Source organism: Chelonoidis abingdonii, chromosome 1, assembly GCF_003597395.2.
Source record: "Chelonoidis abingdonii isolate Lonesome George chromosome 1, CheloAbing_2.0, whole genome shotgun sequence".
NCBI lineage: Eukaryota > Metazoa > Chordata > Testudines > Testudinidae > Chelonoidis > Chelonoidis abingdonii.
Genome location: NC_133769.1, coordinates 330793992 through 330809326, shown reverse-complemented (window position 1 = coordinate 330809326; position 15335 = coordinate 330793992). Strand labels below are relative to the sequence as shown.

Below are 15335 nucleotides of genomic sequence, written 5' to 3'. Positions count from 1 at the left end.
TGATGGATGCAGTACAAATGCCTAAACAGTTATGGAATGTTCTGTCTCTGTGAGGTGGTAACCTTGCAGAAATGTGACTTCCTGTTTCTTTTTAAACCTTATGTTACTCTTGAATTTTAGGTTTCTAGCTAAACAGGACAAGTGAGAGTTTTACCACATTTTCCTTCACGTGGGGTGGGGGTTAATATGTTTTTTAGGGTATATTTAAAAGCAATCCCTCTAAAACGGCTGATTCTCTTCAGCATGGGAGCACCCTCCCCAGGCTACCCAAAGCAGAAATGGTAAAAAACAAAAAAAAGGAGAAACATCTTGAAGTGCTCCTTGAGCAGTTCTCACTCTCTTGCTTCATCAAGAGCCAGAAGCTTCCTCTATACCGAGGCTCAGAATGCCAGGAAGTAATTTCCGGAATCTGAGGGAAAGCCTTTGACAGTTACTAGCTCTCCCTGAAAAGTCAAAGATTTATCCACAGTTATATCCAGGCATCTTGGTATTTTCTCTTCCACTGTGGAAAAGTAGGAAATCCTTTTTACTCTTAGTGAAGCAAAAAACCTGACTTCAGAGCTCACAAGAAGGCTAGAGGAAGGGCCAAGTTATTTTAGTAACTTCTATATAGCTAGTCTCCCTGGGATACAAAATTTCTCCAGTTACTTGGTTAGCTTCTACTTTCTCCATAGTGGGAAACAGGCTTCCTTCATAATTAATATATTCATCCCTAATTCCACCTGGTTTATCCCTACAGCCCCACAGATAGTGGTCACCACAGAGGGCAAAGAAATACAAGTTTGTCAGTGTCCACATTTAGACACAAATTTAATTTATCACAACCTCAAAAAAATGAGTCAGAGTCCCCACCCGCACCCCTCCAAAAAAACCAGCCCAGACTGGTAAGTAACTTTTGCCGGCAAAACAAGGCAAGCAACAATTATGTCAACATTCAGTCTTTCTCCCAGGCATGACCTATCAATATTACCTAGAAGAACTCAGTGAAACTATTCATGTGCATAAGTCTGTGCAGGATCAGCCCCTTAGGGAGTACGTCTACTATTATTAGCACTGGCTGAGATATACTGTCATCATTTACTTAACATTATGGTATTTTTCTGCACTAAAACTTAGTCATAATATTATATTTTATAAGATATACATTAGACAATTTCTTACTTGTCTGAGGTGAAGCATGTTCTAGCATTCACCGTTTTATCACCTCTATGTTGCCAAAATTCTTGAGGTTCTCCTAATTATTCTATCTTCTTATAAGACACTGATAATACACATTTCAGACTTCTGCCTCCAACGTCTGTTAAATATACACGTATACTCATGCTACCATCTTTGCCATTTAAACTCTGGGTACAAAAACATTCAACTGACAAATGTGTTTTTAAAGCTGAAGACAATATTTTTTAAATGAATTTTCTTAAAAATATATTAAGCAAACTATCCTGTTCCTGCCTGGTAGGAGACTTATGCTTTTGAAGTGGGATCAAGTTTCCAGGGAAAAGACTTGATGAAAGCTGAGAAAAACAACTTGACTGTGCACAGATGAACTGGGAGTGAGAAGAGTTTGTTCTGCATGTGAGTCTGGAGCTCCTCCTGATGTTCAGTCTACAATATAGCACCTATGTTTACTTTACTGACAATTAACAATAGCAAAAACAATGACTGAAAACAGGGACAAACTGATACAATATAAATTGTATTCCATTTTATTATTAATGTACTGGCTTAAACTGATCAGGATATTCTGCAGAGGAGAGGGATTAAGGCACCCAATTTTAATTATCAAGCTTCTTAAAATTAAGGATGGGGTTCCATTTGAATTTATCTAGACAAATGTCCCTAGTACTACATGAAGTTAAAAGAAAACATATATATTAAAAGGAATTTAAGGAGGTGTCATTTTACAGATAGCATGGTGACTAAAGGGAATGCAATTCTAGCTGAAGTGATGGATTCAAGTAGTATTAGTATATTTAAGTAAAACTCACGATGATTGAGGAATAAGTTAAATAAGGATCAGATTGCGTCACCCTCAAGAAGAATAGTGCTGAACTCCATCATTAGTTCCAACAGTTCCTAAAGGACTAGTTTAAGAGCAAGGTACTAATCAACATTAGTAAAGATAGCACAATAGGTTCTAAAAAAATCAATCAATTTTGTGCTTGGGACCCCATCGCTTTTTGGGATCTCAGGATAGAATTTTTTCCACTGGCAGTGCTTTCTCGTCCCCTCACAACTGTATATAACTTGTATGTTTTGGTTTCCCCTTCTTGCCACACAAAAATCGTTTGTCAAAGCCTAAGAATATATAGAATAGAATCAGCACAGTTGACTTCTAACCATTCCAGACATCTTAGGGCCACGGCTGGCTTCTCTTTCTAACTATGTTAATGATATAAAATATTATTCAAGACTACAAATCTCAAATCACATGAACAACAGTGAAAGAAAATATATTGCACACTGTAACAAAGGTTAAAACAATGTAATAGGAAACAGTTTTTTTATTTACTTATTTCAAAAGGGATTTTTGTACTTTTTCTTCCCTTTGCTGGCTGTTAAGCAATACATGCCTACTCCAACAAATGGGAAAACTGCTCACTAAACAATTAAAAACCTGTGTTGTCATCTTATATTTAGCTTGTAAGCACTCTGGGGCATGGACAGTCTTTGCTGTGCAGCTATGCAGACATAACAGACAATGGAGACCTGAATGCTGACTGGGGCCCCCAGGGGCTATCACAATACACACACACAAAATATGTTTTGGTTAAAGATGATTACATGTACTCTTTAACCAAAACCTATTTTATTCAGAAAAGCAAAAATAGTCATTTGGGATTAAATTCATCCAAGTGTGTACCTTCCAATGAACACTCAAGACTAGACCAACACCTAAAATATTAATGCGTCACTGGAAAGAACAAAAAATGAAACAAAAAACAAGCCAGAGAACTATCAGACTAGAATGATTACCTCACTAGAGCAAGATCTGCAAAGCTAATCCAGTCTCTTATTAAATAAAGAACCTGGACGAATAAACTGGGGGTGTAACCTGGAAGACAAGGCACAGTAAAAACTGAAAGATGAACAACTATGCAACCAATGTGGAACACAGACTGAAATGGAAATATTTTCTATTGCAACATCCAAAACTATTACAGGGTGCACAAATTATAGACTGCTTCAAATCATCAGAAAGGATAAAATATTTTTATCATAAAGTACTGAGGATCTTGTGCAGAACCCTGAGTGAAAGGAGAGATGATGGCAAAGATAGTTTCAGGATAGGTAATAATTGATGACTGAATCAGAAATCAACAATCATAACAAATAGCCACAAAATGGTTAAAGCTCAGACACACTGTGAAACTCTGATGGGCTGGCTACCTCTACGTAACTGATGCCTGAGGGTTCTGTGCAGCCAGGCCTGCAAAGAAAATTACTGAAGTGAACTGGAGACAACATAGTCTTGCAGAGGGGCCTCTAAAAAGGTTGGGGCAGAGGTAAGGCACACTATTGAGCAGAGAGAAGACATTCAGAAGGGTCATGTAAGAGGGCAGTGCTCGTTCTTATAGCCTGTAAAGTTTTGGTGCAAATACTTTAATGTGACAGGTTGGGTCACCTGATGTGCTGGGACTACCTCTGAGCCCATTTTCCCTGCCAGCTTGGGTCTTCAGAACCTTGCCTTGTTTGAGCCAGACACACCTGCCTGCTGCAAACACAGATTCAGGTATTAACCACGTCCCCTACAAGCTGCAGGCTTAACTGAAAACAGCTTAAGAAGTGCTCCTGTCTCCAACACTCAGATACCCAGCTCCCAGTGGGGTCCAAACCCCAAATAAATCCATTTTACCCTGTATAAGTTTTATACAGGGTAAACTCATAAATTGTTTGCCTTCTATAACACTGATAGAGAGATATGCACAGCGGTCCCTCCCCCCAGGTATTAATACTTGCTCTGGGTTAATTAATAAGTACAAAATGATTTTATTGAATACAAAACGTAGGATTTAAGTGGTTTCAAGTAATAACAGACAGAACAAAGTAAACTACCAAGCAAAATAAAATGAAACACTCAAGTCTAAGCCTAATACAGCAGGAAACAATGCAGGTAAATCTCACCCTCAGAGATGTTCCAACAAGCTTCTTTGACAGACTAGCCTCCTTCTAGTCTGGGCCCAGTCCTTTCCCATGGTACAGTCCTTGTTCCAGCTCAGGTGTTAGCTAGGGGATGTCTCGTGACTGCAGCCCCTTTGTTCTGTTCCACCCCCTTAGATAGCTTTGGCACAAGGCAAGAATCCTGTCTCTCTCTCTGGGTTCCCACCCCTCCGTCTAAATGGAAAAGCGCCAGGTTAAACATGGATTCCAGTTCAGTTGACATGATCACATGTCACTGTAAGACTTCATTACCCACTTGCCAGCATATAGGTATACAGAAAGACTTACAAGTAAACAGAGCCATCTACAGTCAATTATCCTGGTTAATGGGAGCCATCAAGATTCCAAACCCCCATTAATGGCCCACACTTTGCATAATTACAATAGGACCTCAGAGTTATATTTCATATTTCTAGTTTCAGATACAAGGATACATTCGTACAAATAGCATGAATACATACATAAGAACATAACCATATTTACACTCATAAGCTTATTTCTATAAGGCATTTTGGGGTGCAATGTCACACTTAGTTCAATGCAAAAGTCTAATCACTAATATTCTGTGATGAGGGAATGAATTTCACTCTTTGGGCCTGATTCCCCATTGCCAGGTACTTTGTCTAGTCATTCCCCTTTATACAGTGATCTGGCAGTATTTTAAACCTACCTAGCATAAGTGAAAGTTACTACAGAAGGAGCAGGGCAGCGAAGGATTCATAGATTCACAGGTAAAACCAGAAGGACTGTGATCATCTAATCTGATGACCTTCTGTATAACACGTTTTAGGACTTCCCTGAATTACCTATTTGAACTACAACATATCTTTGAGTAACACATCCAATCTTCATTTAAAAATTGTCAATGATGGAGAATACATCACAACCCTTGGTAAATTGTTCCAGTGGTTAATTACATTCACTGTTAAACAACTGAGCCTTATTTCCAGTCTGAATTTGTCTACCTTCAACTTCCCGCCACTGGATCCTGTTATACCATATGCTAGACTGAAAAAACCATTATAAGATTTTTGTTCCCCGTGCAGGTACTTATAATAATATATGATCAGGCCCTGAGTGCAGTATTTTTACTAGAAAACTATATGAGGTGGAAAAATGCCACCTACTTTTGTGTAAAATTCAACCAACTGAGCAAAACAGCGATAGTTCTCTAATCCAGAAATACCTCTCCTTCACTCTCCTGCATGTACTTTAGAAACATTTTGGTGAAAATATTCCTGGTCCCACATGGTAGGGGTAAAGCATGCATAGGCCCCAATCCTGCAGTGAAATCAATGGGGTTCCAGAGGGGTGCAGGGGTTCACACTCACAGAGCCAGATGCAAGATAAGGGACATAGTAAACTAAAAACAAAACAAAAAAACAGATGTACATCCCCCAATGTCATGATCTGTTCCATTTTCAGAACTCCCTTCACCATGATAACCAGGCTGTCCTCTAAATGCAATAACCTCACCATTTATTTTACAGAGCTTCACCAGGAACAATGTTTTTTCTCACAATACAAAAATGGGCAGGATAATCTATTTGTGACCAACATCACATTTTTATCTGTTCAGTCTCAGATTGGTAAACATGATTTTCAAAAAATACTTGACTCCGAAGAACATTTAACCTATCATTTAAATCACATTCTGTACTAGATGACTGGAGGATAGCTAATGTAACACCAATTTTTTAAAAGGGCTCCCGAGGTGATCCTGGCAGTTACAGGCAAGTAAGCCTAACTTCAGTACTAGGCAAATTCACTGAAACTATAGTGAATAACAGAATCATCAGACACATAGACGAACACGATTAGCTGGGGAAGAGTCAACATGGCTTTTGTAGAGGAAAACCATGCTTCACAAATTTATTAGAATTCTTGGAGGGGGTCAACAGACTTGGACAAGGGTGAGCCAGTGGATACAGTGTACCTGGACTTTCAGAAAGTATTTAACAAGATCCTTCAGCAAAGGCTCATAAGCAAAGTAAGCAGTCTTGAGATAAGATCCTCTCATGAATAACACAGTAGGAATAAATGGTCAACGTTCAAAAATGGAGAGAGGGGTAAACAGTGGTGTCCCCCAGGAATCAGTACTAGGACCAGTGCTGTTCAACATAAGAACGGCCATACTGGGTCAGACCAAAGGTCCATGTAGCCCCATATCCTGTCTTCCAACAGTAGCCAATGCCAAGTGCTTCAGAGGGAATAAAAAGAACAGGTAATCATCAAATTATCCATCCTCTGTCGCCTGCAACACTGCATCCCATATTCTTCAATAACATGATTATGACGTAATTATAATGCATTTTGTACAAGATATGTCTTATGAGATGTCTATGGAAAAGTTATGATGTGCTAAATATAATTATCCTATTTGCATGCATGTATCATTTTTGTATTTTAAGTTATTAATATTGATTATGTATCTGTATTTCAGACGTCGTTACACCTGGGTGACACCCGCTAAGCAAGATGCTTCCAGTCTAGACTGCTGGCTGTGAAGGGCCTATTCAAGGTAATGGGCCATTAGGAGAAGCTTATCCCCCACCTGGTGAGCCTTCCTGGAAACGCTCCAGACAGCCTATGGATGATGGCTGCTATGACGCAGCAAGACATTCAAGGGCATGTAACCAGACCAAATGACACTAAACTCCATTTTGGTACCTGTATTTTTCCACAAGCTGGACTAGAAACTGAACATCAAACAAAGGATACCCGCCATATAGAAAAGCTATATCAGGTGGGGAGTGACATCATCTCTGGGCCTTACTCCCCATACAAGAAAACTCTGGAAACACCTGAGGAACAAAGACTGAACTGGGGAAAATCCTGGGCCCAGGCTACAGGGATTTCTAGCCTGTTTATGGAAACTTGGTGGATTGCTTATATTGTCAGTCAGGGTGAGAAACTGCTAATTCAGATCCTATCCCTCTAGTATGTTAGACTTAGTTTGTATTTTTGTTCATTTGCTAGGTAATCTGCTTTGATCTTTTTGCTATCACTTGTAATCACTTAAAATCTATCTTTTTATAGTTAATAAACTTGTTTATATTTTATCTAAACTAATGTGCCTTTAAATGAAGTGTCTGGGGAAAATCTCAGCTTGGTTAATACAAGCTTGTTGTGCACCTCTTTCCCACAGAGGGGAGAGCAAATTATATTAATGAGCTTACTTTGCCCAGGTCCCTGTCCAGTGTCAGACGTTATAATTCTGGGTTTATACTCCAGCAGAGGGGCAAGGCAGGGGGAGCTGGGAAACTGGCTGTCTGCCCTTGAGTGGCTTAAGTGAAGCATGCAGGTAACTCAGTTGGATGTGTGGTGCCACCTGCTGTTGTGTTGGGTGATAACAGGGCTTGGTAAGGCTGGTTGTAAATCTCCAACAAAGCAGCATGAGAGAAGCCTGCCCAGGTCGGGGTTTAGAGCCCATAGCTCCCAGACTGCAACCCGGGAGGGGACAACCCGTTACATCACCCATTCCCAGCTCTTGACAAACAGAGGCTAGAGACACCATCCTTCACATTCATAAACGAGCTGGAAAAAGGGATAAACAGTGAGGTGACAAAACTGGCGGAAGATACAAAACTACTCAAGGTAGTTAAGTTCAAAGCAGACTATGAAGAGTTACGAAAAGCTCTCTCAAAACAGGGTAACTTGGCAACAAAATGACAGATGAAATTCACGGTTGATAAATGCAAAGTAATGCACATTGGAAAACATAATCCCAACTATACATACAAAATAATGGCATCTAAATTAGCTGTTACCACTCATGAAATATCTTGGAGTCATTGTGGATAGTTCTCTGAAAACATCTGCTCAATGTGCAGCAGCAGTCCAAAAAACTAAGAGAATGTTAGGAACCATTAGGAAATGGATAGATAAGACAGAAAATATCTTAATAATGCTATATAAAGCCATGGTACGCCCATACTTTGAATACTGTGGACAGTTCTGATCACCCTACCTCAAAAAAGATATTAGAAATGTAAAAGGTACAGAGAAGAGCAACAAAAATGATTAAGAGTATGGAACAGCTTCCATATGAGGAGAGACTGAAAAGGCTGTGACTTTTCATCTTGGGAAAAAGAGACAACTGGTGGGGGGGGAGGGTAATGATAGAGGTTTATAAAATCATGAATGGTGTGGAAAAAGTGAATAAAGAAGTGTTATTTACTTCTTCACAAAACACAAGAATAAGGGGTCATCCAATGAAATTAGTAGGCAGTAGGTTTACAACTAACATAAGGAAGTACTTCTTCACACAATGCACACTCAACCTGTGGAACTCGTTGCCAGGGGATGTTGTGAAGGCCAAAACTATAATGGGGGTTTAAAAAAGAATTAGCTAAGTTTGTGGAGCATAAGTCCATCGATGCAACCCCATACTCTGGGTGTCCCTAGCCTCTGACTGCCCAAAGTTGGGAGTGGACATGAGTGGATGGAACAGTCAATGACTGCCTGTTGTGTTCAGTCCCTCTGAAGCACTTGGCATTGGCCACTGTCAGAAGACAAGATACTGGGCTAGATGGACCATTGGTCTGACCCAGTATGGTTGTTCTTATGTTAATACAGATCATTAACCCTTATCCATTGGAAGCCCTAATGTGTTTCCACAAAGCCTGTGTTTGGGATTGGCCTAGATCTGAAATGGGGAATTTAGACACTTGGAAATATATGCACATACAGATTTCTGATCACTCCCAAAGTGCAATTATAATTTCAGCTTTCTGGTAGGTGAATACTGGAGCATTGTGAAACATTGCTTTCACACTGAGAGGCAGCTGGTATAGAAGAATGAGAAGAGAGTTGATAATCAGAAGCCCAGATTTCTGACCCCTTTTCCTGAGGCTTGGAGCAAATCACTTCAACTATACCTGTTTCCCTCATGCAAAAGAAAGGTGAATGCAGGCTTTGCATTCAATGGCCATTATGATTATTTTACACTATTGCATTAAGCTAAGAATTATTACACAATAAATGTAATAAACAATATTGAGTAAGAAATCTATCTGTTCTGAAACTGGTTACTTCATTATCTCATATCCCCAAAGAGGTTTGATATTTGGCTTTACAGACAAAAAAGAAAAGGGAATAGACGGAAACACTGATAGGCATTGCAGCTGTAGAGAAGAATATCAACCGCCCCTACTGATACTCGTGATTTTTATCTTATTAAAGCATAGCCTTATAGAAAGAAATCCTGTGTGTATTTATGGATTCCATTACCCCTGTTGCAAGGGCTTGGAATGAACACTCTCACATTTACACTGCTAGCACATACCTAAGGAACTTACCTCTCACCACGCAGGACACCACTGTAATAGGGATGATCCCAAGGCATCAATTTCTGAAACATAAGATTTCAATTTGCAATTACCGCAATGAAAACCAAGTGAATCAAAGACAGATCTCACTTTCTTTATGTAACTCAGTATGTTTATCACTTCTATAGTCACAGCACTCTAAAATGTAATGGAAAGCATCTGACTCCCAAATTCATAAACCTTAAACTAGGGATTATGTGCCAGATTTTCAAAAGCGGACATGTAAAGAAAACCTATTCACATGCAAAAATCAAGGTTTGAGTGCGGAAGGATCAGGCACGACACCAGGAAAATTGGGAATGCACACTTCTGAAAAAATAAAGGGCCATATTTTAAAAACTGAAAACATGTTTAACATGCTCAAAACCAATCATTACATTTTCCACCTTAGTTTTTGGTTATCACATGCATCATTCTGTTAAAACCAATAGCTGACAGTTGGTTTTAATACTAGAAACAGCTATTTAAAATCAAAACCATCTGAAACTAAAAGAGCATGTATCTATCAACATGCAACTCATATTACAATTGTAAAGACTGAAATTATTTTCCTCATCTGATGTCAGGCTAGTTCATATTATATAAAATCAAAAGAAAATAAATGTACAATATAACTTACTGAATTTTGGGGATTTAGTTTCATCTTCATCCCTTCCATCATTTCAAAATCTTTTAGAGTTCTGTAAAAAAGAATTTCACCCTTAAAGTTTTAATTAAAGGGTATTTTAGCCAGTATAGTACAGTATAATGGCAATTGATGTTTTATTGTCTGTAATATATAGGGTGACCAGACAGCAAATATGAAAAATCTGGATGGGGTTTGGGGTAATAGAAGCCTATATAAGAAAAAGACCCAAAAATTGGGACTGTCCCTATAAAATCGGGACATCTGGTCGCCCTAGTAATGTACAGTACAAATGCATACCCTATTACTAACAAGTGCCTATGATGAGTCAGAGTTGGGCTGTGATCTGAAGAACCACAGGCAGCTCATCCACTCTGCTCCGCCCACTCCAGGTACTCTCAAGGTCCTACTTTTCCCTCTCCTTCTCTCCCAAACAATCCTGCTGCCCCATCTCCCCCCCAACCTCCATATTAGTGTTCAACCACCATTCCACTCCGCATGATGATGATTCTTTTTGCACTGGAGGAACCATAGGGGGTAGGGTAGGATGAGCAGCTTTGTGTGGGGAAAATCAAGGGTGATAATGGACGTAGGGCATACGGAGGGGAAGCCCACTGCTTTAGTACTTGATTGGTGGGTCCCTGTGAGGCTCCCTGGGCTCCCTAGAATTTTTGTTTTCACTCTTATGCACTCTGTAATCTCCTTTTACAGTAGGAGTCACACCAGAACTGTGGATTACACTCAACAAAAATCTGGATAATGACTTATTTCTTACTTCTATTTCCCACCACACGTGGCAGTATGACAATATATACATTTGTTAATCTTTACATCATGCTGTTTAATTTAATATAAGAAAGTTAATACTTTAATCAAGATCTGAGAGAAATTAATATTTCAGTAATAACCTTAGAGGAATTTTTTAAATGATCAAATTATTGGTAACCGGAGTCTTGTCTTGCATCAAAAGACCTATGCTCTTGAAATTAAAATAGGATTTTTTTAAATAAGTAAATGAAAAAATATACTCACCGTTGAAACAATCTTTCAGAAAGTGTTTCAAGAAATTGCATTACCTTCTCTGAAAACATGAAGTGAAGGGAAATTACTAAACAAAATGATGTCATTTAAATATATTAGTTCACATGAAGAAGCAAACAATATTTCCTTCCTAGAGCAAGCCTAGTTTTAACTTATCTACTGAAATGATGACACAGAGATCAGAAACTGTACATGTATATCAAGGCAAAATCAGATGTGATAATCATGGCTTTTAGTTACCTAAGCCATGAACATCAAGTAGTGAATTGTGTAGATTACAGTGACTGTTCAAATTAATATTCGGTCTTATTGAAAAATATAAATATTTCAGATGACAACATATAAATAAAATAAGACTCTAGTGCAACAACTGGGTTGTATTAGCAGCTGACAAGTTAAACTACCTACATTTATCCTCATGCCTGACACAAATCACATCTTATCATTTCTGAACATACATGTACTTTACCTGGAGTTCTGGCCATTGTTCCCTGAAGAGCCCTGTGGGCAAAGGTGTTATAGCCAACTAACTGTGCCAGATGGTTTCTGCTGGTAAGCAGTTCCTCTAAGCAGCGCAGTTGCTCAGCATTTGGGTAAAGAAAAATTTTATAAGCAACTTCTCGTACCTAATACCAGAAGAAAAGAAATGGTCTCATAATAGCATAATTCACAAATGAAACAGTTCAATTCCTCCCAAACCAATGAAAGGCCAGGTATCACAACGCTTTCAGATTAAGCAACCTTTTATATAAAGTCTATCTAAAAAATAACAGCAATGATATCCTCATGTTACTCATTAGAAAAAGGGATAAGGACAGCCTGCCTGCTTTCCCTCTTAATAATTGTGTTCTTACAACCCTTGACAAGCTCATCCAATAAACACCAGGTGTATGTACCAACTGGTAGAACACAAAACAATATTTCACATATGTAGATTTTATTTATGGAAGAGGACACCGTTTAAACAAGCCCTGTTCCACCCTCCCATATTATTCTCTGCATTTTTAAGTGTCTAACGCAAAATTAATATGAGAAAAGGCAAAAAACAACCCTAAACTTCAATTTGGATGGCAACGCTGCTGAACAACTACATGAAATCATCATTATGAAATCACTTGGATGTGAATTTTTCTCATTAAACTGACAAGTTACATACTTTCTACACCTGTACTAGAAAAAATACAAAAAGAATTTGAAGAATAGAACTTATCGGAATCCAGAAAGGACAAAGGTAACATGTTTAAAAACCATTTTCTGCCTTTACAGCAATTACTTGACTACATAAACTGAAGATTCTACAGTGTTGTGACAATTTCTTTCCTGAAACTCAGGTTTGGATCCACACCCAGAAAAATGGGAGCCATTCCAGACAGGTTTTAAACTGGAAATTTACACTTAGAAAGATGCTATAGGGAAATTCAGTAAAGAATGGGGGTAAGATTTTGAGCGTTTAAAAACAGTCTTGGTAACGTGGGTTCAGCTATTCTCCTTAGTTTACCCTGATGAATATTAACAGCCTTATGTGAAACAGTCTGAAAAGGTATTATTAATGCTTTTGCTCTAACTGAAGTCTTTTGAGAAAAGCATCCACAGAGAGCACTAAAAATCTTAACCCTCAGTTCCTATTTTCTGTTTTTATCTGTTGGCACGCTTGTGTCATCTAGTGTCAAAATCACTGAGATGCACCTTTGTATTACAGGATGTGCTATAGGAAACTTAGACAATACATACCAGATCATCAGAACAGTCTGCATGCAGACCAGTGATTTGTATGTAATTGCCTTCAACTGCAAAGTTATAGCGAATGTGTTCTGGTAAAATATGCTTGTCAATCTTGTTGGGCAGATGAGCTCCAATAAGAAACTGATTACATAAATCCAATATTTTGACGTTGAGGTCCACTGCCTTTTTACGCTGTAATTAGGAAAAATAAAGCAAAAGATACACATTCACTTAAAATATAGTACAAGTAGCTCTCAGTTTTCCACAGTATTAAGCTATGTTTGCACAACTAAATCAAATCATGATCTATTCCCAGCAAATACTTACTTAGGATCAGGCATATGACATTAAAGAAATCCTAATTTAGGGCTGATCCTGTGCAACTGAAGTCAATGGGAGCCATACTACAGTCTTCAGTGAGAACGAAATCAGGTGGGATTGTTGGGAGTCTGACAGAGGGAAGAAAATTAATGGGGGAAATGAGAAGAAGGGGGAAAGGACAGTTAGTAGGAGGAATGAAAAGGAGAAATAAGCACAATGTGCAGAAATGTGAGAGAAACTGGACCGTTGAAGAGCTGTAGTGATACAAGGGGGCAAAATTTAGTGTGACTAACAACCAGTGGCAACACAAGTGAGAAATAAAAGATCATTCCGGTTGCTGCTGTATCCATGTGAATGGAGGAAAAGACTGCTGAGTCCATCGTTCTGGGTGTCTTTCTAGGTCCAGGAGCAGAGAGGCTGGAAGGCCCTGAATTCCTCTTGCATTCTTGCCTGTAGCTGACTGACTGCTTTAGGGAAGGAGCCCTGATAGCCCTGAAGTTTTCATAGCTTGCCCCATGCAAGCTTCTCCTAGTAGCTAATATTGTTCCCCATGTGAAGGATAAAGGGCAAGTTGCTGGGCCAGGTGGCCCCAGACAGATACCTCTGAGTTCACTGAAGGATCCAGAGAACTCAACATTACTGACTTTATCCCCTTGTTTTCTGCTGTTATATCATATTATATATACCTAGGCTACATTAAATATTTCCCCTTAGTATTACTTTTCCATTAAGTAAGTTCTGTAGCTGCCAAAGGGATGCTACATGATGTGAATAAGAGGGAAGATGTCCACAAGATGGTCTCTCTATCAAGATATGGGCCACACTAGGAAAATATTTGAAAACCCATAGCCTGAAATTTATAATACAGCCTAATCCAAAAGGGATCACAATAGTCATTACAACTTGCTATCTGCCCAGACCATAAGAAAATTAAATATATAATATGGTCTGAACTGATTTATTCTAAATCCTGATGTGACCAACAGGAGGCTTTTGGACATACTATCCATAGTTTAAAGTAATGAACAAGTCAAGAGGTGATAAAAAGAATATTATCTGTAACTCTTGTTCTCAGAAGCCATACAGATGTAATAGATCCATGCTGTGGCCTATGAATATGACGTCCTCCTGTTGGAAACAGCAGTGAGACTCAATGTGTTCCTGTCCCAGATGTCGTGAATGCCTGACGACGGATTGAAAAAGAACTAAGTCTGAGTAAAGAGACACAGGGGGAATACGCATGCTGTTGTAAGGTAGATAATACTGTTAATTGTAATCAGGCTATCGTTATCACTGCACTTCCTCACTCAGGTTCCATTAACACTCTTAACCATAGCTCATCACATGAAAATGTACACATACAAAGTAAGAAAAAGAAACGAGCCACTCTAGAGATAGAACATGCTCTAGTGGCACCAAGGCGAATATTGGAGCGATATCTCACAGGAATGGTAGGAGAGGATCTGACTCTAGGGTGTGTTGTCCAAACACATCAACTCGAAACCAACACAGTAGACTTGGACTGGTTTCAAGAAGCAGACAGTTATAAGTTATATAGAGGGAAATGTAACAACATATGGAGATTGGACTGGCAGGGTGGAATTTGCTGACTTGCAGAATAAGTGGAGTGTGTCTATTCGCATTTGTAACATTCACGTAAAACATACAAGAACCTATACAGGGACTTGGTTTATAACCCCAAGCACCAGTAAATGTATTTATCACGTGCAGGTCTATGAAGATGCCTGTCTAACAACAGCTCCAACAACAGTCCCAACACCACCTTCTCTCAGGCCTCCACCCACTGACCCTACCCAAAGGAGTTAACGTCCCACCACGCAGCCATGGCCTCGCTCAGGACTCTTCCTACACCCTACTGCAGAATGTATGTTAGGAAATGCAGGATGGATTTATGTGCCACTGACACTTAATTTTGGCAGTATGACCATGCCAAGGAAGTGCCCCAAACACTGTAATGAGTGGTTCACTTCAGAAGTAGGAAGGCAATTACAATTTTGGAAGGGCACTCAAATGGCCCTGTCACAGGGTCCTGTGCAGGCTCTCCCACTTTTGGGCCTGCACCCTGTGTTTAGGCTGGTATTATAAAGAGTCTTCCATGCCTCTTTTTGTTGGAT

The 15335-nt window shown here is 39.1% G+C and overlaps 1 protein-coding gene across 1 annotated transcript in view; it reads right to left on the bottom strand.

Annotated features, from left to right (window-relative positions):
* Positions 1-15335, bottom strand: part of MIPEP (mitochondrial intermediate peptidase) — a 121061-nt gene that overhangs the window by 83429 nt on the left and 22297 nt on the right. Inside the window, exons 6-10 of the mRNA XM_075066017.1 lie at positions 12889-13071; positions 11627-11783; positions 11149-11197; positions 10111-10171; positions 9462-9514 (exon numbers count right to left, since the gene is read on the bottom strand). Coding sequence (XP_074922118.1) covers positions 9462-9514; positions 10111-10171; positions 11149-11197; positions 11627-11783; positions 12889-13071 — 503 coding nt within the window. The remainder of the gene's footprint in view (positions 1-9461; positions 9515-10110; positions 10172-11148; positions 11198-11626; positions 11784-12888; positions 13072-15335) is intronic.